This window comes from Phalangium opilio, unplaced genomic scaffold, assembly GCF_054372755.1.
Source record: "Phalangium opilio isolate 3A_F unplaced genomic scaffold, DU_Popi_V2 ptg000017l_1, whole genome shotgun sequence".
Taxonomy (NCBI): domain Eukaryota; kingdom Metazoa; phylum Arthropoda; class Arachnida; order Opiliones; family Phalangiidae; genus Phalangium; species Phalangium opilio.
In genome coordinates, this window is record NW_028324151.1 from 4,600,346 (window position 1) to 4,624,493 (window position 24,148).

At 38.5% G+C, this 24,148-nt stretch overlaps 1 protein-coding gene across 1 annotated transcript in view; it reads right to left on the reverse strand.

Annotated features, from left to right (window-relative positions):
- Positions 1-24,148, reverse strand: part of LOC149702613 (bone morphogenetic protein 8B-like) — a 265,732-nt gene that overhangs the window by 108,202 nt on the left and 133,382 nt on the right. The window contains exon 4 of the mRNA XM_089866479.1: positions 8,814-9,102. Within this exon, the coding sequence (XP_089722605.1) occupies positions 8,814-8,827 (14 nt within the window). The 5' untranslated portion in view covers positions 8,828-9,102. The remainder of the gene's footprint in view (positions 1-8,813; positions 9,103-24,148) is intronic.

Below are 24,148 nucleotides of genomic sequence, written 5' to 3' on the forward strand. Positions count from 1 at the left end.
TGCTTTGCCGATTTTTCTACGGGAAGCATGGAGGCATTAAATAGGAGTTGAAAGTTGTAAAACAATGAAATGAACTAGCTGGGACCACGACTCTATTATCCTAAAATATTACGCTGTAGATTAAAGTTTACTCAGAGCTACATTGAGGAGTCGAATAGATCTGAAGATGCCGTTAAATACTGAAGTATTTCACATGACTTCGATGACATTGTATTTATTTAACATTAAGGTTTTCTATAGATTGTGTGCCGACAAGTGACATTGCCAGTCAATTCAACACGTACTGAAAACCTTATAGGATTCTGTTCGATTCAGTGATCATTCAGTTCCAAAGCTATGCATACAGGAGATGCTCTAATAAAAAAATTACTGGCTGGCAGCCCTGAAGTACGGTTAAATTTAAGAAACAGGCGGAGGAATATCTCCAGTTCCGTTAGCGCACCATTTACGTTTTATACGAGAAAATAGTATGGGTTTAAGTAGCACAAGGTTATTTTCAGGAAAAAACAGCCTTCCATTTGAGCATAAGTCAAAGCTACCTTGGCTTCAATGTACTCGATATCGGAGCACGCCACCAAAAGGTATTTAAAAAAAACGCAACAAAAACATTCCCTCGTTAGTTCAGCAGAGCGTCTAGAGATGGCGCTGGGTTCTCGTAGTCTCATTGGGTTATCATTGATCCGTTTTAAATTGCTTCGTCACGCCCTCGTTAAAAACGCGTTGTTGCTCCACTATACCGTCCCCCTCACTCTCTTCTCCCTCGTCGTCTGTGCTTTTACAACCCCGGTCCTGTCGTCCTACGAGACTACAAAGTCTCATTCCCCTTGGAGCAAAATAACGCAGCTAGCAAAACACTAGCGCCATTAGACTGGTGGCGGATGTCGGCGGAACTATAGACGATAAGAGGAACAGAGAGGGGAAACGAGCGCGGTTATGTCACTACAAGCATCTTACCATGCACCCCTGGACTATAAAGCCCTTTTCATTCCAGCTCCCCTTGCATGGCAACCCGCGCCTCGAGTTAGGCAACCGAGGTTCTCAAAATGCCCTCAGAGGCAAGGGTGCCTCATACCGACGTGGCCCAGACTATTTCGAACACACTCTGCACCCCATTTTTCCACCTCACTCCTCAATACACCCAACTAAACAAGTTGGCTAAGATACCAATTGCGTTTAACTCACAATCATCAAGATTTAAATTTTTTTAAACAGGACAATAATGACAGGGTTCTATTCTGTATTTACTCTGATGATTCCAGAGTGGAAGGCATTATTGTGTCATTGTGTTATTGCCTATGTAGCACTGTCAAGAGCCTAATTAACACACTTAGGATAAGTTTTTGCCGGTTTTTGCGCGATTAACTGTAGCGTTTAGAACTTCTAATAGAATTTATAATTTTCTCTTCAAACCACATTATGCACCTAATTGACCATATATTCACAATCGAGTAAAGTACAGTAAAATAAATATAAGCGTGCAATTATAGTATTTACAGATCAACTTCACCAACGTAATATTCCTCTTAAGGCCAGCTCTCTGAACCACGGAAAAAATTGGGGTCAAAAACAGTAGGGATTCATTAAGATCAAAAGACTGGACGATCAACTGAAACTTTTCAGATTGTTGTATGTGGGCCTCAATAACGGTTGAATTGCACTCACGAATGACCACTGCAACTGAGACCTTCATAACAATTAAGATTGTTGACTATAACGCGGCTAAAATATTAAAATGAATTACCCCATCTAAATATCCTCCAATCCATCGTTACAAGGCGGGCCTAAAAAAGTCGTATAAATTGGTGGCGTAGGGGAGGAAGGACTAAGCCGCATCATGAAGAGAAGAAAGATTTAGGAGCCGTCATGTTGAAAAGGAGAGAGAGCCCATGCAGCACGCGCATGCATACCATGGCTCGATACTACGCTCTCTCCATCAATGCAGCATCCCTGGCTCTTTCTCCTCATCCCATACATATTCTCATCCGTTTCTCCACTCACACTCTCTCTCTCTCTCCTTGGAGGAAGTAGGTTAGAGCAAGCTCCTCTCTCTCTATCCACTGGGGAAATTTGGGAGCATGCACAGCGCCGTGCCGTATCTAGCTATAGCAGACTGCAGCAGTGTTTACTGGGAAAAACTTTCAGGGGCCCATGCAGTCTAGCTAGCTATCGTCGTGGCCTCAGCCTCTTCTTGGCCTCCATCTTCGTCTCCGATGCCAAATCATCCGTTGAGAGCAAGGAAGTAAAAGAAAAACACGTAAACAAGTTTTTTTCTTCTGGACCCGGACCCAGGAAAAGTCGACATTGCACCCGCCCCAATCAGGAAAAAGACTTATAAAAATAACCTTCTTACAAACTTAAATCAGGGAAATTTGAAAATAAAATGAACTAATAATAAAACAAGATTGGTGGGACTCTGGAGATATTTTCATCCCTCGTTGTATTACTATACTCACCGTGTAAAGTGCCAACTAGGTCTTGGAGTTTGTGAAAACGTCGAAATAGTCCGATTTCAAAGTCAAGAGAAAGATGATTTTTGTTAAACCTGATTTGGACCCGTTTTCTATGGCTTTTTCTCTCTATAAATAATAAGATAATGTTTAATACTGATTTGTTTGCTTCATTTTCAGGGGAACTGCGGAATATCTCGAAAATTAATCAAGGAACTTGAATCGTAAAAATCCGTAAAAACCTTCTCTAAGTTTCTTCATTATATTATAGATCTTCGTGTATTTGCTCGTCATCGCTGCGGTAGAAGAAAAATGCAAAAAGGGTACCGAAGGCTCGAAGTTCAATTTGAATTTTGTTTTGAAACTATAAATTCAGTTAAATGTATACACGTTCGTACGAGAGCAAAGGTTTACGATCACCAGCTCTAAGCTGTTCTAATTCTAGGGCCTACCAAACTTTGAATTAGAATTTTTCAGGCAAACAAATAAGGGGGTCTTTAACACCAGAACTTACACATAAAACCGTGGAATTCTATGAGTATTGAAGAGTCTACCACTAAATGAAAACAACTACGTTATTGCAATAATGCAAAGGTAAAAAATATATGGGTTATAAGTTGAGAGAGAACTTTTTATGCTCAAAAAGGTCAGCACTTCGAGGTTTAGTGAGGTTTTAGCGACCCAAAGATTGGAATAATTTTAAGAAAATTTCAACAATTTTGGGCAAATATTCGCCAGTTTATAAAGTGACTCAACTGATGTTTACTTAACAATATAAGTGATATAATCACAAATAAAAATACCGACTGACCAAGTAAAACATGTAAATCAAACCCTACTCCAAAACAATCACTAAGATTAACCTCAAAATGTACTTCTACCCTTCCGTTTAACCTAGAAAAACGCTAATATTCCATTTGGGAAAAATAATTCCTTTAAAATCCTCGAATTTCCCTTCGACTCGACCTTAATTTAACCCTCATTACACTTTAAAGCCCACTTCAAATCCTCCTCCATGTACATAAGAGCTAGGAGTTAATTAAATATGCTAATTACATAAATAATTAACATTCCAATTAGTAGATGGCGCTGCCAGAGGCCACCCCACTATACTAAATTATAAGTTTACTCCCAGAGTCCCAGCTTCCTCTCAATTTTAGCGCAACGATGTGGTGGTGGTAGAGGAAAATTTCGTCCTCAGGCGAGCTTGGCTAGATCCGACAAAATCCTCAACCATTAGAAAAGGGCCGAGATAAAAAGAAACCCTGAGATAAAGAACACTACAGTCGATAGTTACAACGCGGCAAAACACCGGGTAAATTCAAAGGCACGAGGTCGTGTTTATGGTTCCTCTAAAACTACGCCGTGTCCACTGACTACGGATACGAGGGAAAGGTATAGGGTAATACATTAGAAGTCGTGCGATTAGTTTCTCCACTCCCTAGAGAAAAATAAGAGGTGGAAGCCGTGGAAGAATTGAGCCCAACCGGGAGGGTGGAAAATTAAGGGGTATTTTGGTGGTAGATTCGAGCCGAGAATTCCATGGGCTCGAACCCATATTCTACGCTAAGTAAAATAAAGGTTTCATTAGATGATGGTTTGAACTGAAATGTGGTCTACTCTACAAAGTGTCAGAACCGAGATACAACGAGACTACGTAGGGGTTTATCGGCGAGGAAATTTTAAATAACTCAGTAAAGGTACAGAAAGACATCATTTGATGATTCGCATTATTTCCTTCATGTTGACTTATTATTATGACACCCAGCATGAACAAAAATCAATTTTGACAGGGCTCACTATATTCCAAATTAAGGTACACGTTTGTACGGTCATAAAAGGTAAACATTGGTTGGTACACCCAAAAATTCAGTACCCTAAAAAACAACCTTATCAAATTTGCCCACCCATCCTCCTTCAGCTACCCTTACACCAATTGCAAACTCCAAGTGAAACAAACTCGAGATAAAAGCTATATAATTTCATCTCATAGTAGTTTTCAATATAGCGAAACCGTACGCGGATTAATATTCGATGTTAATTCCAACGGCGATAAAAGCAGTCCCCGCATACTACTCTTGAGTATCAGGAGTATATATATAGATTCAGGGGAGGTAGAGAGAGCCGAACTGGCTGGTAAAAGCTGTTTTGCTTTCCCCCTTTTCAAAAGGGAGGGAGATAAACGTACTTATAGCTGACTACACTTTTTTTCCATGAGAGGTAGGAGAGGGGAGAGTACATCAGAGAGTTTATTTATCGCACCCATCCAATACGTTCCCTCACGAAGTACTACGAACTCCCCTTGACGAGGAAAATGAACTCGCACCCGTAACCTAGCAACGGCATTGACCGGCCTCGGTGACACGGTTGGCAAGCAGCCAGGAACGTGATGGAACAACGGATTTCGAGTTACCGAGGGAAGGAAGTGAGGTGTAAACAACTCATGGACGGATGGTAGAAGATGAAAATTAGGGGGCATCAAATAGGGAAGGAACCAAAGATGAAAAGAATTATTTTACCCTCCTTTCATACATACACTACATACCGCCACGAAAGAAGAGTGTCCCGAAATGAAAAAAAATAGACTTAATTATATAGAACTCCGCAAAAGAAGAGACACAGTGTGCCTTGGAGTATATTATGCTGCCAACTCCTAGAAGACGTTAATGCTAATCTTATCTTTTATATACATTTAAAAAAAATATATAAAAATTCTGGGCTTTTCTTCAAAGTGAAGTTAGAACAGTTGGTTGGTCCATGAATTAAATATATAATTTTTTTTTATTCTTACTTAAAATCGCATCTGCAGTTTTTTCTAGTTCTTTATATAAAATTAAATTCTGTGTTTCTAGTAGTAGTAGAGGCTTAATTTAGGACAGATAAGTTAGTAACGTTGTGAGTTGTTAGCCAAGAGGTTTTCTCTTTCACGATTTATTTTAAAACGGAGCCAAGGTTCTTTAATTTTTTTTTTTTAAAGAAAGGCAAGGTAATTTTAATTTGTATTCATGAACTAAGCGTTGTGGTTGTAGCGACTACAGCACACGAAGGGTTTATCCACTAAACTATTAACTATAGGGTTACGGGAATTCGCCTTGTAATCATCCCATATAGTCTAGACAATTCATAGGAGTGGTTACTCCCTCAGTTAGACGTTACTTCACGATTATTTATAATTACATTATTCGCGTAATTTGCATAATATACCGTCGTGCCTCTCAAGGTTTAACCTTAAGTACATGTTTTATACAAAATATATTTCATCCCCAACAATTGGCGCAAAAATTATTAGAATATACGTAAAGAGTATAAGATTTCAGCGTTTAGTTTAATTTGAATAATTAATTCCTGTTAGGTAACCTATTTGAGACGGTAATCTGAATAAAGCATGCAGAGATCAAAGGGTAATTCAAAAGGTAGCCAACGAAACAGCTAGACACAAAGAGCTATAGTTATGGCGGTTTATCTTGAATAAATTGATTCGGAACTACAGTTGAACTGCTTAAACAAACCCCCAACTAAGACGCTAAAACGTAACAGGCAAATACAACGCACAGTGTCCAATATATACAGTACCCAATTCTTCAGAACATGCCCCAAGAAGCACATGCAGTCCCAATGTACAGAAACCATCCACTTCTTCCTTTCCCATTGAATTACCTCATTAACTTTAATAAATTGAACAATAACTATATCTTTTAAGTATATACCAATACACTGCACCCTATATCATTCCTCCACTCGTCCCATACACCCCCTGTGCCGTTAACAATAAACCTCGATGCTGGTATAAGTATAAGGTTCAGAGAGCCACAGCGATCGATCGATCGCATGCCAGGCATGCTGCACCATAGATATACCGGCACATACTTTATTACCGATGATATTTTCCTTGGCTTTTTATGGTCGTCTATTTCACCCTCTTCTCCGAAGAAATCGAATAGAGATCCATAAAACTTTATATGCCCATTAAAAACGAAAAGCGGAACGCTATGCTATTCTCGTATCAGATATCACCAAGACACTTCATGGTATTTGATATTTTAGAGTTTTCGTTAAGGTTTTCATGGAAAATGGTTCTATAGGCTATACATCCGGATAGTGCATGAAGATAAGATCTTTAAATACTAACCAGGAATTTAATCAAGTCTTGGCTCTTTCTGATTACATTGGAAACTTAGTCTTAGTCATATGACACGTAGATTTGTTTTTATAAATTAAACTATCATTTCAATTTCAATTTTGCGTTGTCCTACTTAGCCACCTTTAATTATTATAAGTCGATTATTATAATTATTATAAATTATAAAGGGTAAGGGATTCCCTGGCGCATCAGGGTGAGTGCCTTGTTTCATGGCGAGACATGTGTCGGGTTTGAACCCTGCTAAAGTATTAAAAATTGTTAAATACAATTAAAAACAATTTCCATGAGTTTCGAAAATGCTATCTCGCTAACCCTAACTCAAACCACGAAACTCTTAATGCTGTCAGCTAACCCTAACCTAAACCGCAAAGTATAAGTATTAAAAATAAGGTTCTCTCCACTCAAAATATGAACGGTTACAATATCGCCTCTTTTAATAGAGCCTTAACAATTACTAACTATTCTCGCGTGATTTTTAAAGATACCGGAATGTATCACCGTATATAAAGACGAGTCCAATTACACTAACTAAAAAAGAAAACCTTAACAATACCACAAGATATATTGTACTCTTACACATCGAAAGCGGAAAGTGCATGCAAGCATGCATGCACGGGACTTGAGAACTTTGGTGTATAGTGGTGAGTTTTATTAAACCCACCGCACGTTTACGAGTTTATCTCGAAAGCTGGGTAAGGAAATCTTGAAATGGTTGGCGCCGACAATCCTAGAATGAGTCCTCAATTTGTCTGTCTTTTATACATTCTATCTAGTTAGGAGATTTTTTTTTAAAACGCAACAATTTCCATATATAGTAAAAGAAGCGTGCTCAGAGTCAGCGAGCACACACACACACGACATCGCGTTTCGAGGAACGCGTTCAAGCGCGCCGTCATCAATTTAGCATCATCAAAAATAGTCGTCATTTTATACGTTTAATGACTGTGATGTAAAGATAGTTCCCCTAAACAAAAATGTATATAATCGACAATATAATACATTTATCTTGTTTAAAGTCTAATGGCGTTTTTAAGTGACGATTATATTTAATTTTACTTTTTAAGATTGTCAATTTTATTATATACGGTGCGTGGAAGTGATAATTGAACGTTTGGATAAAGAGTGTACGAGGCCCCAAGATCGACCATATCCTTAATTCATAGTAGATCTAATGTATGTTTTTATATAGCGATTCAAAAAGAACGGCATAAAATAGTTCGTATTGATTAAAAATAGAATGGAATTATCGATTAAGAACTTGAATGAATTTTAACGGTCGTAAGTTTTACAAAGATACCGGTTGCTCATGAGGTATAGCGTGAGATTTAATAAGTTTAGCAGGCGACTCATGAAGAGGCAGCGCAGCAGGATATTCTTCTGAGTAGACTAAGACCCCCCTCCAAAGTATTTTTATCTGGTTACTATTAATGTACAACCTCTAAAATTAAGTTTATCATGAGGTGCCACGATAATGTGGTCTCCAGATTAGCAGACTGATTTATAGTAAGGGACTATGGGACGCAAATACGCTTTGACCTGTAAGGAAAGGGACTATGGGACGCAAATACGCTTTGACCTGTAGGGAAAGGGACTATGGGACGCAAATACGCTTTGACCTGTAGGGAAAGGGACTATGGGACGCAATTACGCTTTGACCTGTAGGGAAAGGGACTATGGGACGCAATTACGCTTTTGCCTGTAGGGAAAGGGACTATGGGACGCAATTACGCTTTGGCCTGTAGGGAAAGGGACTATGGGACGCAATTACGCTTTGGCCTGTAAGGAAAGGGACTATGGGACGCAATTACGCTTTGGCCTGTAAGGAAAGGGACTATGGGACGCAATTACGCTTTGGCCTGTAAGGAAAGGGACTATGGGACGCAATTACGCTTTGGCCTGTAAGGAAAGGGACTATGGGACGCAAATACGCTTTGACCTGTAAGGAAAGGGACTATGGGACGCAAATACGCTTTGACCTGTAAGGAAAGGGACTATGGGACGCAATTACGCTTTGACATGCAAGGAAAGGGACTATGGGGCGCAAATACGCTTTGACCTGTAAGGAAAGGGACTATGGGACGCAAATACGCTTTGACCTGTAAGGAAAGGGACTATGGGACACAATTACGCTTTGACCTGCAAGGAAAGGGACTATAGGACGCAGCGCTGTGACCTGAAAGTTCGTTAATATGCGTGCCAAAGAGAAAACAACATTTGGTACTCACTTATTATTTGACATCCCGATGAACTCGTAGAGCACCGTAAATAGCGTAAAATTCAAAAGTAACTATTGAAACGCGACACGAAGTTCGCGAAACCCGATTTAAAAATAGCGCGAAAAACTACGCGTTCGGGAACCATAGTGACGTCATTTAAAGATTGTCAGAATGCGGGCTGATTTGGTTCCCGCGATCCTCCGTGCAGCTCGGTTGTGCACTGGACCGCTAAATTCTTGATCCCTCGATGTCCAAACTTACAGGCCCTTCTATTCCGTCAGTCAGTCAAATAACAAACCTGAAATTAAAAGAAATTCCATTTATAAACTGAAAATCATAAGCATAAAGTCAATATGCATAAATTTGAAAATTAAGCGATCACCCAACAAGATTCTTTAGAAAATTAAATTAATCCTTATCATCGGAAGCTAGCCATAGGAAAGTAAAAGAAACAAACGTTATACCAGTTTGAAGGGAAACAGAATTTTGGAGCTAACCGCAACATTTTGGTATACTTATAAAGGCTCTCGGATTACAACAAGCTTCTTTCTAGCAAACTAGTTCTGTACAAGCGCAACTGGTAAAGTTGTATCAATCAAAATGTTAAATCACATAAAAAGGGAAATAGTACATTTGCACACAAGTTTAATATTAGAATCAAGCAAATTCTACAGTGCATAGGCCTACGGAAGAAATTTTACAAATTGAATCTTTTAATGTACGATCGGGTATCCCATAAGCTGGTTCCCTTATAATACCCATTACGATAACTGGAGGATTAGCGAATACTTTCAGCCCAAATGGCGACAGCGGTAGACAATGACCATGTTCCCCCGGCACCCACCCATCAACGTTTCGAGAACCATAACGTAGGAAACAGTGTAGACGCGCTGTTCATCGAAAGCCGATATCCAAGCTAAGGCAACGCGGAAACAAAAGATTATGTCCTCTGAAAAACCCTTTATAAATGGAGGAAAAATAGGCGTCGGGACCGCAAAAACCCCGTCAAGAGTCGGTCCCTTTACCCCTTCAAATTATCCACTCGGTCGACTCGGGATTTGCGGTTCGTGGATAACGGAATTAATCCCTTCTAAGAGATACTCTAAATAGCCTTACGAGAGCCTAGGACCAAGATATAGGTTTTCCAAATACAAGCTTCCAAAAGAGCTTTAAAAGCCTCGGAGCACCCCTAGATGGCGTTAGTACCGTGTTAGTCTTATTGGTTAAATTCCGAGAATCTATAGCCATAGCTACGTCGTGCTTTTCCATAACGTTACCGAGAGAGAGAGAGGGAGAAGGGGCCTCTTCGCCCCGTTTGTAACGTCGTCGAGGTCTAAGGTTCTCCCAACCACACTAGGAACCCGTGGGAGGGAGGGGGGAATAGATTGATCACGGGAGGGAGATGGGGTGGTAGAAGAAGAGAAGAGGAAATCTACTAGTAGAGGGAAAAAATAGAGGGAAACTTACTCCCCAACTCAACTTCGTTCCCTCTTGGAAAATGGAATCATCCAGAGTAAGGAAAAGTTGGGTTACGAAGCTGGCCTTCGCGCTTTGAATGCGAGATGGAAACCCGGAATGGGGAGAACCGCATAAGCAGGTACATTGAGGGGGGAAAGGCTATTTTCCCGATAGCGCGTGGGGAAGAATGGAATACGGGCATGTGAAAATTTCACGTTATAACGAAGTAGTTACGTCTACGGATGAATTATCTAGGTTGTGCTTGCTCAGCTTATTTTTGGTTACCTTGTCTAATATATTTCTAAATGGTATGGTAATATCTTCGCGGTTCAAGGCATTATGAGAGAAATAAAATTCGATGCCAAACAAGCAAACGATTTTGATCATCAATGAAGTGGACAACGGTCAGCAGTGAATTAATACGTGAAGGGGTATTAAGGTTTTCAGGGGCTCTTTGCTCAGCTTATTTTTGGTTACCTTCTCTAATAGATTTCTAAATGGGTATTATCTTCACGGTTCAAGGCATCATGAGAGAAATTATATTTGATGCCAAACAAGTAAGCGATATTGACCATCCATGGAATGGACAACGGTCAGCAGTGAATTAATAAGTGAAGGGGTATAAAAGTTATCAAGGGATCTTTTTGGCTGCAGACTTAATTTAGTAGTTTTAACGGACTCATAACAGCAATAGCCATCACCTCTAAACAACAGTGAAACACGCATTAAGTGGTCTAATTAAGGCTGACGTTTACCCCACCTATTAAGACGAACAAACAAAGGAGGTGACGAAAGGGGAAATGCCGCCATTAGAAGGGGTAATCCATTTAAGTTCCCACTTCCACGTATGACCGCTTTATACTCATTCTAAAATTACCCTAGAATAAAGGCGCCCCAGAAGGCCGGACTCCATCGATGGAAATATGAAACCGTGTTCGTCTTCGTCACCTGATGATGGTTTGAGATAACCTAAACCTAAACTTTCGAAACTTAAATGTTCCCTGAACACAATCACACGCTTGCCTACGGAAAACTCCAGCGGGGAAGTTGCACTTTTTGGACTCTTCCAACTGGAGTGGGACAAAAAAATGTATATATATATTTTTACCCTCGACTGGATCACGATGGCGCGATGGGCTATAGCCATCCTCGACAGGTTATTAAAGATAAACTATAGGGCATATACCCCCTCTAAAATGTGTAGAGCTATTTGGAGGATCGAGTCAGGGCATGGCATATACTAGTGCAAAACGTTTATTATTATTAAAAGTAATAATAGGAAAAGATTGGTAGAGAGGATAACGGATAATTAAATGGAAGCGGGAAATACCGCGTTTAAAAAACATGCCTATTAAAACAATATTTTTTGGATAATAGTGGCTTTTTTTAAAAAGAGCTATAGACTAAAAATTAAGTAGCAATTTTGGAAGCCCATTTATTTCAACACCATGTAAGGGAAAATTATGATGGATCGAGACTCGAGAAAAATACGCAGGCGAAATTAATCCTAATTATTTTTAAATACTTAAACTACAAGGAATTAAACAGAATTTTATTTTAATAAATATTCAGGAAAATTTATATTAAAAAAGGGACTGTATATGGTTTAGTTATTTTTCTAAGTAAGTTAAAAACAAAATTACTTAAAGATTTAAAATTTTCATAATTGGATTTGTTCAACCAATCCCGTGGGAGTAGGGGGTTCTGGCTTGCAGACGCCTCTAAACATGTCGAGGCAGTAGTCAATATTGTTAAGACTAATTGAATGCTAATTAATTTGTAATAAGAGATCATTTATTTCTTTTTAAAATTGAATTCTTTTTTTTATTAGATAAAGGCCGTTCTTTTAATTAATTTATAATGTGTAGATCTGTAGCAACATAATAAAACACAAATTTCCATTCATTTCAGCTCCACGATGACAACCCGGTCCTAGAGGAAAAGATTAAAAGAACGGCCTTTATCTAATAATAAAAGGCATTCAATTTTAAAAAGAAATAAATGATCTCTTACGATAAAATAATTAGCATTCAATTAGTCTTAAAAATATTGACTACTGCCTCGACATGTTTAGAGGCGTCTGCTAGCCAGAACCCCCTAACCCCACGGGATTGGTTGAACAAATCCAATGCGGGTTCTGGCTAGCAGAAACGGCAAGGCAGTAGTCAGCGTTTTTCTTTCTATTTTTAGGTATTGCTTGAATTTTTCTTTAAATTCTAAACTAACCTAACACGCTCCACATTATTCTATAAGTGAGATAGGCTCCGAAGCTATGATTTGTTTAAATGATTTAATTTTTGGTGGCTTAAAATCCGCTAAGTGGGTTTTTAGCGTTGGATTGAAGTACAAAATTGCATAAAAAAAACAACCCTTTCCAAATCTGTCAGTAAAAGTGGTTACTCAGATTGCGTCAATCTTGAATCTATACACCACACATTTATCGCATCACCGCGAGCAAAAATATACATATAAATTTTAAATAATTTTTTTCGCATCACCCAAGGCCTCGAAGTTGTCTGCCACGCGACCAAAAAAATAAATTCTATCTTTAAAATAGGGCAAAAAATAGTTTTAAAGTTAAATGCCAAAAGTAGTTTCTCCTTCGGCTTTTGAAAAAAATAAAAAACCGAGAGAGAGAGAAAATTAAGTAGGGGAAAGCTTTTAGAAACTACATTTACCAAGGAGAGGAAAATTGAGACCAGAAGTTCATAAACCAAAAAGAAAGAAAAAAAAATATTAAAAAGTTGTTTGTGGAGCCACGAGGATTTGTGACAACGCGGCATAGCTCGATCTACGAGGCTAGGATAGACGGAATTAAAGAAATTAAAATTTAGGGCACGTTAAATGTTAATGCAAAATAAATGGTTGTCGTCGTTATAAGCGAGGGAAAAAGTGCATTCCCTTGTTTAACGACGACGTACCCCTTAGTTTAGGTATAATTGAAATGTTAAGTGTGTTGTTTTAGATTCAGTTTATGATGTTTGAATAACGAACCCCTACTTTCTAGTAAGTTTACTTTGTCCATGGTTAGGAATTTTACAAATAAATAGTTTTCCATTATTTGCAAAATAACTAGACTTTTCCTTGATATTGACTTTTTCCCAAAAAAAATTCCTGATACAAATTTTCCTGATATTTCTTTGACTTCTTTCCCAAACCAAACCAATTTTCCTGATATTTCCTTAACTTCTTTCCCCAAAACCAAACCTATTTTCCTGAATTTTCCTCGACTTCTTTCCCAAACCAAACCAATTTCCCTGATATATCCAGGCCTCAACTAAATTTGCATACATGTTCATGTACACGAACCCTATGTTTCACGCTCCGATAAATCGTCTTTTACCATTATAAATAAACCAAAACAAAAACGCAAAAAAAAAAAACAACCTTTCTTTTCCATTAAATATTTTGTAAGAGATCAACTTCAACAATCAATCGTCGAATACAATCAATTCATTACTCAAAAGAAAAAATATGGGAAACGTTGGGATATATGGCATATAGCAAATGGGGTCGCTCGAAACTCGCCTTTCGACAACCTACATCGAGTTTTATACCATTACGTAAGTAAGAGAGAAATAGGGTTACATATACGCGAACAATCGGCAAGCGCTTATTGAATTGTCAAAATTTCAGAGAAATGTTATTAACTCGTCCTTTCGCCATGCACAAAGGGGGGAAACACGCATCATAAATTTAAAATTCCCATGAAACGTTACGTACGGTATATTTCGAATCAATCTACAAGAGCGGGAAACGCAAGGAACGATGGGGATTCTCAGGTTTAACGGGTTAATTCGGCGAGAACAAAACGCACTAGTGTTTGAATTGAAGTCAGCGTAGGTTCCAATTATACGCCCGACAATCAATTTAAACTAAACGAAAAAAGATGTTATAAGTAAATAAGACCCAAAGGAACTAATAACATGTTCTTGACGCGTCGTCGTGTTATACTTGTAGAATGCGTATTTTGAAGCGAAAATTCGTCTAATAATCTTTGTTTTAACACTGATAACGTGTTTTACAAAGAGCATTTTAATATTGAATTCTTAGTTCTCAATTGGAATAAATGCATAGTTTATTCGAATTTTTTTCACTAAAGAGGTTAGAGAAAATTCAGGGTTTTCAGTCAAAGTATACCGATTTGAACCGAACTGCTATTCTTTATCTCTGCAGTCTCTTGCCTCACCATAAGTTTGACAACACTGCCTTAAAGAATTTAGACCACGTTTAATGAAAATTATATCATAAATTAAGTGTCACGAAGTATTCTAGGATACGGTTTTAGGATCATTGCCTGTCAATATTCTTAGTTAACGTGAATTAATTCTTGCAAGTCTTATAGTTAGATGCAATCTACGGTAACACCTTTTAAAAGCCACCTGAATTGCAAATCAGGCGCAAGCTACAATTAGGCCCAGGGTGAATTGCCCCAACTCCGAAAACCGAGACCCGATGTGATAAAAATGTTTAATTCACCAAATAACCTCCTAATTACAATTACAATCCCTATCATTTCATTTCACCCGTTTAATTGGAGTTACAACCAAGCTATAGTATAGCTAGAAGCTACAGAAAATGAGATCTGTAAGAACCGCCTACTATCAAAATTCCAGAGACAGGCGCGCGCCAAAAACGTGTTATATAATCAAAGGCACGAGGTCCCTAACGGCGGCGGCAGCATTCAGTTCTTCGCGCCAAAAACGTGGTGGTGCCTCTGCAGAAAAACAAGTTGGTTTAATCACGACGAGTTTACGGATATGATACGGTCAGTGAGCACGCCGCGGCAAGTGCTCGTCCCATTTCCCGCCAACAAGGGTTCAGAGAAAACGAGCTGCTCGGCTCCCGCAGACAAAGGGGAAGTCAGGCAAAAGGGAACGGCAGTTTCCTAAGGCTTCTCTTTTCCATCCTTTGCTTGAAAACTCAAGGGGGGGGGGAACAAAGGCCTACCTGGAGAGTCGAACGAACCCCGCTTTAGACCTATACGAGATTGGAAGAGGGTTTTAAGGTTTAGCCCCATTCCCCTTATAGTATACCGGAGCCTAGGGACAAGGGACGATCGCTATAGGGGTCCCATTTATAGCCCCTCTCCGGCCGTTTCCAGGGCAACCGAGGTACTTTCTCTCTCTCTACCAGCGAAAATATCATTTCCACTAAAAGCCAAAACCTCGTAAGATTAAATGTAAATGTAAAATTAAGACAATGTTTGAAGGCTTAAATTCGTTTCAAAATGGCGAGACGCTCTAACCAATTCGAAGCATTATAAGGAAAAATATCTTAACTTAATCTTTGTACAAAAGCCTAATTTACTTTTTAAAGGTAAGATATTAGACTAAATTAAAGAGTTGCCACAGCCAATCAGAACAATAAATAGAATAGAAATTCATGGATGTCTAAAATAGGTTAAATTTTAAAGTAACCCAATGCGTCAGATTCAGATCTAGCTGGAGAGTATGAATTATTTTCGAAGATGTTAAGGGCAAGTAGCTGGTAACTCTATTTACGTGCAGTGTGCTTTCAGGGTGGACTGTAGAAGAGGGGGTTTGGCGGTCTGTATCTCCATCTAGGTTCTCGGGAAATTTTTGCTCACGCGCCAGTGTTTTTGCTGACGTGCAAGTAAGGGCAAGGCGCGCTAGGGCTTGGTAGAGAGAAAAGTCCTGGAGCAAGAGAGTGTACAGTTTGTGGAGAAAAATCGATAAAAAACAAGGGGAGGGTAGACAGCTGGGAAAAGTTACTTAGGGGAGTATTTAGAGAAGAAAGCAGCGGGGCCTGGGTGAAGGGTGAGGGGATTTTGGAAGTGATGCGGGCAACCATTCAAACGTCGATTTCAGCTGGCACGCGCCATCTACGCGAGCTTATACAGCTAGGAGGGCAAAATGCGTAGGGACTTTAAAGATCACTTTTAACGAAGCGCGAGGGGGGGGGGGACGTGAAAAAATTAACAGGGCCTCATCTATAAACGAGCTGTGGATCCGCGTTATAGATACCCTACAGCTTATTTCAATTTGGGAGAGTAAAAAAGAATTCCACCACACTATCACGGCCACGGTATCAACCGTCGACAACTCTGAGGGATAAGTGCAGAGAGGTGTCTCTCTAGAAGTGCATGGTGCTGTACATATAGGGTACTCGTGTGGATTATGGGATGGGTCTCCTAGGAAACACGCTCGCTTCAGACACGAATGATGTAACGAGTATAACTTCAAATGGGACTGAATTAGACACAGTTTTTTGTGGGGTCATCATAGCATTCCAAGTGACCGTTTGAAACCTCGCATTACTTAAAATCTAATTACGTCTTTATTGACTTATAACAAGAAGTATATGACTTTGTTGAATGCATAATTATTTTAATTCCGAGCGATGGAAACTAGAGTTAATTATGATAACCACACAGGACAGACGCTTCTTTGTCGGACATACTTAGTCTAGCGACTATATCGTTTCTCTAGTACACAACCAGTCAGATGTCGACACCAGAGTTGAGTCATCTCAACAAATAACAAACAAACAGCCGAGAAATTGCGTTAAATAATAAAAGAGAAAAATATAGCGGTTAAATTGGAATTGACTGAAATTTAATTCGTAGTATACATTTAAATGGCGCCAACATTAACATTCTCGAATAAAGGCGCCTTTACCGATAAATTAGAAAACCCAGCAGCGTCATCATAGTAAGCTGCAGTGTACGGCAAATTACTTGCACGAATTAGAGTATGGAGTATTATATGGCGTGAAATTGAGACCCTATATAAAAAAGGTCAACCAACGTTTGTATGTATACGTGTACCAAGTATCGGAGGAAAGTTACGAAGGTAAATTTGAATTGTTTGTCAATTTGGTACGCTTCTCTCGCGTCCCAAAAACTATATATTCTTTAGAGTATAGGGAGGCAGAATTAAATCGCGGTTAATTAGGCGTCAGGAAAAAAAAAACAAATCCTATTATACTCTCTGTGTGAGAGACAGGTGTTACACACCCACACACCTATAGCCAAAATGAAAATAAAAGCCTCCGCTATTCCGATTACAGAAGCGGCGGAGGGATAAATAAGCTACGAAGTATATATACGAACGCTGCATGCTGGAAAGAAGCCAAATTTTCATTCCTTCCTCCGACCTCTACACCAAAGTTCTAAACGACCTCTTACTCTTAGTTATTATATCCTAAATGCAGACAGAAACGTTACGTATGCATCAACCATTATTATTATTCTATCTTATACGAATGCGCAGCGCATCTACTTTGAATTCCGAATTCAGGGTTGCCAGCCCAGCCAGAAAACACATTTACTAATTTTAAAATTCCCTGATTTTTCCAGGTTTTCCCTGACAGTCTAAAATAATTATTTCATGACCAATTTTTGTCACTTTCATTTGTGGGAAAGTCTGCAGGAAAAATTTATGGGAAATTTTGCGTTTAGAAATGAGTATTATGAACTTATAAATATATCATAAGTTCATCCGATATGTTCCATATAAGTTTGTTACCATGGTTACTGAGAGCTTGTCATGAAGTGACATAGGTCATAAATTCGAGGTAAAGCGATGTACGCCTGGTTTTGGCGCTGTCAAGGGCTTAGTAATGCAGACTAAATAGGACCTAGATGGAAGTCCTGCAAAATTAATTAACCGAGTGTAGGACTTCAATTCTCGCTTGCCGTTCTCGAACGAGCTCGAGCTCGAGCTATAAGTCCTTATAAGCTGATGATATATTAGGGCATGCTTGTACAACAACATGACAATACGCCAACATTTATTCCTTGAAGCTTAGTACTGTGGCAACCCTGGATCATATACTTTGAATACTGAATTACTGCCACAATGAAATAAATAATTGCTTCGAAATAATATTTTGGATCAAAGTTGATAATACACAACTACACTAATGGAAACTACGGGAATACTAAAATTTGACCCAGAATTATAGGGTAACCAGTACATCATAGAAACGATCGCCGTATGTAGAGGTAAACTATAAACGCGGTTATTTTAATTCAAAAATAGTTCGTCAAAACGCTTAGCAATAACAGCGTTTCTATTGGTATGTCACTCACTACCTTTAGATAAATTCTTTATTTGGACAGGTGTTCTAAGATGCTCGTTCGTATTGATATCGAAAATGGATCAAAATACCTCTATATGAATCGGACAAAGATGGGCTTTTACCATGATGTAACAGTTCACCACATTCAAATTAAAAATCACAAATTACTCTGGATTATTCACCTCTTGTTGGAAAAGGGTCTTGGCAATTCGGGGTTAGCTTAAACCCTTGCCCCCATTCATGTATGCTTATTTGGCAAAATGGTAGGGCCACTACCGATGCTTTTTCTGGGGTATTTCTGCTAATAATTACTGGAATAGTCTATGGTTTGTACAGTTTTCTTCGAGGGACTAATCACTCTCAAAATTACCTGTACACCATTTACGCCGAGTGGCAGTCCCCTCTGTTTTTTCCCCACAAAAAAAACGTTGCGAAAAAATTCCTAATCTCTCCGCAGCAAAAACATTTTTGTTTTTTTGGAAATAAATTCAACCTTTTGGGGACTAGGCCTAAGTACCAAAACCCAACACCACCCCGTACCGTATATAACCAATGATGTCTGACACGAATCAGTCTGACTAATCTACACAAAGATCTTCGGTAATCACGACACAAATTGCCCTTCAGAAACAGCGCCATCTAGGAACGTTTAACACGTACGTTTCCTCTACACCGTGCTACCATAGTTTATCGTGGAAAAACAAGCTCTTTTTTGGGGGGAAAAAAAGGAATGAAAAAAAAAAGTAAGAGAGAAAAGGTTTTGAGGGAAAAAAACTACCCTCAGCGGGAGACGAGACGAGTGTGGAGATTTGGCGTCCCTAATAAGAAGGCAACGGGAGTTAGTGTAGCTTTTTCTACGCCATACCATATATATATACTGGCGTAGTTGTAGCGCTATCGCCTACTGTGGAAAATAAAAAAAAAATATTGTATATTCCCTTCCATCTCCGCTAAGTTCCATTCCCTCCGGTTTTTTTCCCTACAACAGAATTGCATTAATGCATTTCGTCTGTTTGAAGGCCAGAGATTTTTTTTTATTTCGTCTCCAGGAGCTCTCTCTCTCTCTCTCCCCATAATCGCGCCCTTCGAATTATATCTCCTGGTGACGTCGAAGTAGCGAGAGGTGGAAAAGCCATATCGTTTTGACAGGGCAACGCGGTTGGCTGGAGACCCAAGTGATATACCCTTGTACGTACGTAGGCAGTGACGTAAAAAGAGAGCTTGGACTGCTTGCTTGGTTCCGGATTTAACTCTTGAAGCCAGGGATTTCATCATTATTTGTTACGATGACTGATGAATTCGTGCTTGAGGATGTAACATTACACCATGCAGGGACGGAAATAAGCAAATTATTAAACTATGGGGGGATATTAGAAAGATTTCTTCCAAAATAGATTAAATTATTCCGAAGAGATATGTATAAGAAGCTATGGATAGTCTGCAGACAAACGTTGACCAGTCATTTGTGACGTGTGCAATTATTTAACCGCTATCTACAACAGACTGAAAAGCTTGTTGTAGTCTGATCTATTCAGTGATCATTAACTTAGTTCAAAACCTGCATGAGATACTCAGACAAATTACTGGCAATCTTGAGGGGCGGTTGGAGTTAAGAAACTGCGGAGGAAATTTCTCTAGCCCCTTTAGTGGCCACTGGTCAATAATATTAAAAAAAATATCATAGCATCTAATCTAACCATGCATTGTTTCGAACAATGTACAATATTTGTGGCCGAATCATCAATTACTATTATTAGGTTGTGTACTTGCGTTCAATTGTTCCGAGGAACAAAATTATAGCATTGAATCCACCCACACAATTGCTGAATTAAAATTGCCGGAGTTCTTACGAGTGGTACAGAGTCGTTTAGCTCGGTTTATCTAACTGAGGAGCAATAGTGATTTTCAGTTTTTCACTGAACTGAGGGTGTAGAATATTGCGTCTAAAACAGGAGTCAAAATAAACTCCGTTTTATAGATGGAAATGCAACATAAGCAGTTCAGTTCAGTTACGGGAGCTTCTATTGAAGTCCACCTCAAATAGCTGAAGTGTCGCGTTCAGCTAACAATAGTTGAACAGGCTTTCCCGACGTTGCACATAATGAACAGATTATATCCACAAACACGTGAATAACAAACAGCTCTAAATAATTAGTAAATGCCGAAATAAAACCATAAGTAGCGAAAAATATTATAATGATAAAACCACAATCCCTGGTAAACACATTTTTCCTCGTAAAATCACTTTAGCGATACCAGGCCTATAGAGTTTTGAAATTCAAATATCAGCACGATAAACTCGATATTTACAGTTTAGTCATCATAAACATATTTATATTTACAACGGAAATAAGCAATGCGTGGGAGGTAGTACTGTTAAAGCGTAATAAACAAAGCTTGAGAAAGATTGTTCGATATATTTTCTTATAGATCTTATCTGAAGAGCTTGGCGGCAATCAATAACAAAAGAGAGCGAGAGAGAGAAAGAGAAGGAGAGAGAGGGAGAGAGAGAAAGAGAAAGGTTTCTCAATTTTCCCATAAGCCAAAGCTGCCGTTTTATTTGGAAAATTTCGAGCCTTGTCGAAAAGGGGCAAAAATCGATATATCCCCAGCAGCAATTCCCTCTTAGCGAGAGAGAGCCAAGAGAGCGAGGCTTCCTCCTCTACGCCTATCTATCTATTCCTGTACATGGCCGAGTACTGTATTTGGCACGAGCGAGAGTTATAAGGCTGTGTCGCCTGAGGTTCGAGAAGAACCAAGAGCTGCATGCAGCAGCCTGAATCTAGCCTCGTCTGAATACTAGTGGGTCTAAAGACTGATGCCGGCGTATCACCCTCGTCCATGCCTCCTAGCCCCAGCAGCGTCTAAGTCCATAAATCCCCCATTTTGTCGACAACCAACGGCCCTAAAATCTAATAGATGTGTGCAGAAATAAAAGTTTTGAGGGAACCGGATATACGTTGGCTTTTGGCAATGCCATGGGCGTAATTGGATTGGGGTTTTTTCTTCCGAAACTGCATGCGGCTTCCATTGGTCTTGTTAATACTTATTAGTTTGGTCAAATAATATTACAGATACAAAAAGACTTTTAACAATGTCTAAAATACATTATTGTAAGAAGATTTTTTAATTAAAAAACAACCTTCCTTTTCTATTAGGAATAGCTTCATGAAATATCGATGTAAATCACATGAATTTAATTTTGGGAATTAAAGTATCTTAATTCTTAAGTCAGCAAAATGTCAAGTTTCGGCCCCGAATGATGCACTAACACAACTATATCGAAAATCAAAACGAATGGAATGATGTTGGAATCTAACTTTGGTTTTAACTTTAAAAGTAACTGAGGTTGACAGGCGCCCAAGTGTTATTCGTATACAATAACTTTCATACAACGCTGAATTTAAAGTGAAATAAAAAGCCTATTTGTCCCTTGAATCTCTACCGTCCATGCATGCACAATCGAATATGAAAGTTCGCAATCAACTTGTTTAAAGGGACTCCAAAGAAGACAGCGACGGGTATGGTAAAAAGTGTTTGAAATACGTCACAGACCCCACGTGACGCCAAGATCCAGAGACTCCGTATGGAGTGGGATAGGAGACCTATATAGTCGGTGTTTTCGTGAGATTGCAGCGCCATTTCCCTGAAGTGTTATAGTTAAGTTTCTTAATTTGAACCACGCCTCTCCTCGGTCACTGGTCTCTGACGTATTTCAAATCATTCTTACCCGCACCCACCTTTGTAATCCCTTTAGGTACATATTTTAAGGGTATAGGTCATTCATGGCACACTATACTAGCCGATAAACATTACAAGTAACCTATCCACAAGATGCGAAATGCAGCTTGCAATAACAATCGCAACCCACAATATAGCCCTGAAAACATTCTTTTAACCAACCACAACTTTCATTAAAGACTAGATTACCTTGGTCTCGTGAGCATTGTTAAAAGAATATAATAAAACTTCGTGATTTAAAGTCTAAATTATCCAATTCTATTAGATTATTAAAGATTGAATCATTCGAAAAAGAGATTTTTCAAATTCCCCATTACATTACTTTAGAACGGGATTTAGCTAGATTCATTGGGGGGATTTAATGGTATAAGGGGTTCTTGAGTAAGATAAGAGAGTAAAAGACCCATAGCCCAAGGCTTCATATTCGAAATTAAGACGATCGAGCAACGGTTTTTCATTTAGCGGTGACGGAAACGTGTTTGGGGTGCCAGAGCCAGCTTGTATTAACGAAAATGATTTTTAAATATAATTCATTCGAGAATATGAAGGAGGGAAACCGAATCGCTTCGAGGGATTGTTATAACTTTAAAAAAACGTTCAAGTGTCCACGACATGATTTTCCGTGAGGCTGAGAAGGTTTAAAGTATTATGAATTAATGTTGCTTAATTGCCTTTCAATATTATTTAACTATCACTTAAATTCATGCTTATAAATTTGTTGAAACGTTGTAATTAAGGATCGAGTCAAATATATCTCTATTGTTTCTAAGGGCTGACTTCGATAATTATTTGTTTTTAATTGATAAGAATTATAGAAGTGGTCAAAGATTTTTGGAGATATCACAGGTCAGAACGCAAATATGTCATGAATATAAACAAATTATTGCATTTTTTTCTGAATTGTTCAAATCGAATTTTTAAAATGATGAACAAACACGTAAGCAATTGAATGTAAAAATATTTTGACGAAAGGGAATTTAAACTTGGAATTGCACCAGCATATTGATATTCTTCATTAAATTCCATATTTCAAGCATTTCAATCAAACTATAACAGTTCCAAGTGAATTTTCAAAACCAAAAAAAGGAAAGAAATTTCACTGATATTTCCGGGTTTTAAATAGAAATTTTCGTATAAATTTCCTGGAGTTTATATGGCTGTTACCCGCGGCGTCATTATTTTCACGTATATCAAACTATTTGAGGAGCAAACGTCGATAAAGCAACTATACGAACGCTTTTTTTCAGTACTCCTTATACAAATATTAATATTTCGAATTTAAAACTTGTTTTTATCAAAATAAAATATAACCTATGTGTGGCTTTGTATTAGGCCCTAGTGAATACATTTTTTCACGATGTAACAAACCATTTGCCGAGTGAAGGCCAAATATTGAAATTAAAGTTACTAACTTTGTTTTCAAATAAAGCATAGCTTAAAATACTCAGGAGTATACTGTAGCTATATTCAAATTAGTTGGCGAAGTTATGGTAGTTGGTGAAATTAGTTGTCGAGGTTATAACAGTTGATGAAATTAGTTGTCGAGGTTGTGACAGTTGGTGAAATTAGTTGACAAAGTTATGTCAGTTGGTGAAATTAGTTCTCGAGGTTGTGAAAGTTGGTGAAATTCAACATCGAGCTTACACGGTTTGGTCTAAAGGCGATTATAACGAATGGGGAAGTTCCCATTGTATCTAATAGCCTTTCGACCAACATGATTTACAAATATTGATAAATATATCCAGATCTAATTGAAAACTTGTTTTTATCAAAATAAAATAGAGCTTATGTTTCTCAGGCCAATGATAAATATATAAATTTATAAGCGCAACAAACGAAGTACATCTATTTTCCTGTACACCGTGCAGGTCCGGCCGAAGTCTCTCGGTCATCGTGGGGTAATATCAATTACATGTCATTGACACTTTAAACTAACCACAAAAAAGAAAGAAAAAAACTGGCTTTCTATATGCAAAGGGAGAAAAAGTTACGTAGGAAATAAAAAAAAAAGAAATTACGCAAGCTATGCTTGTACCGGCTCTGGTCTGCGCGCTCTCTTATGTAGGCCGCGACTTCTACGGTTTTCTAGAGAGATTTTT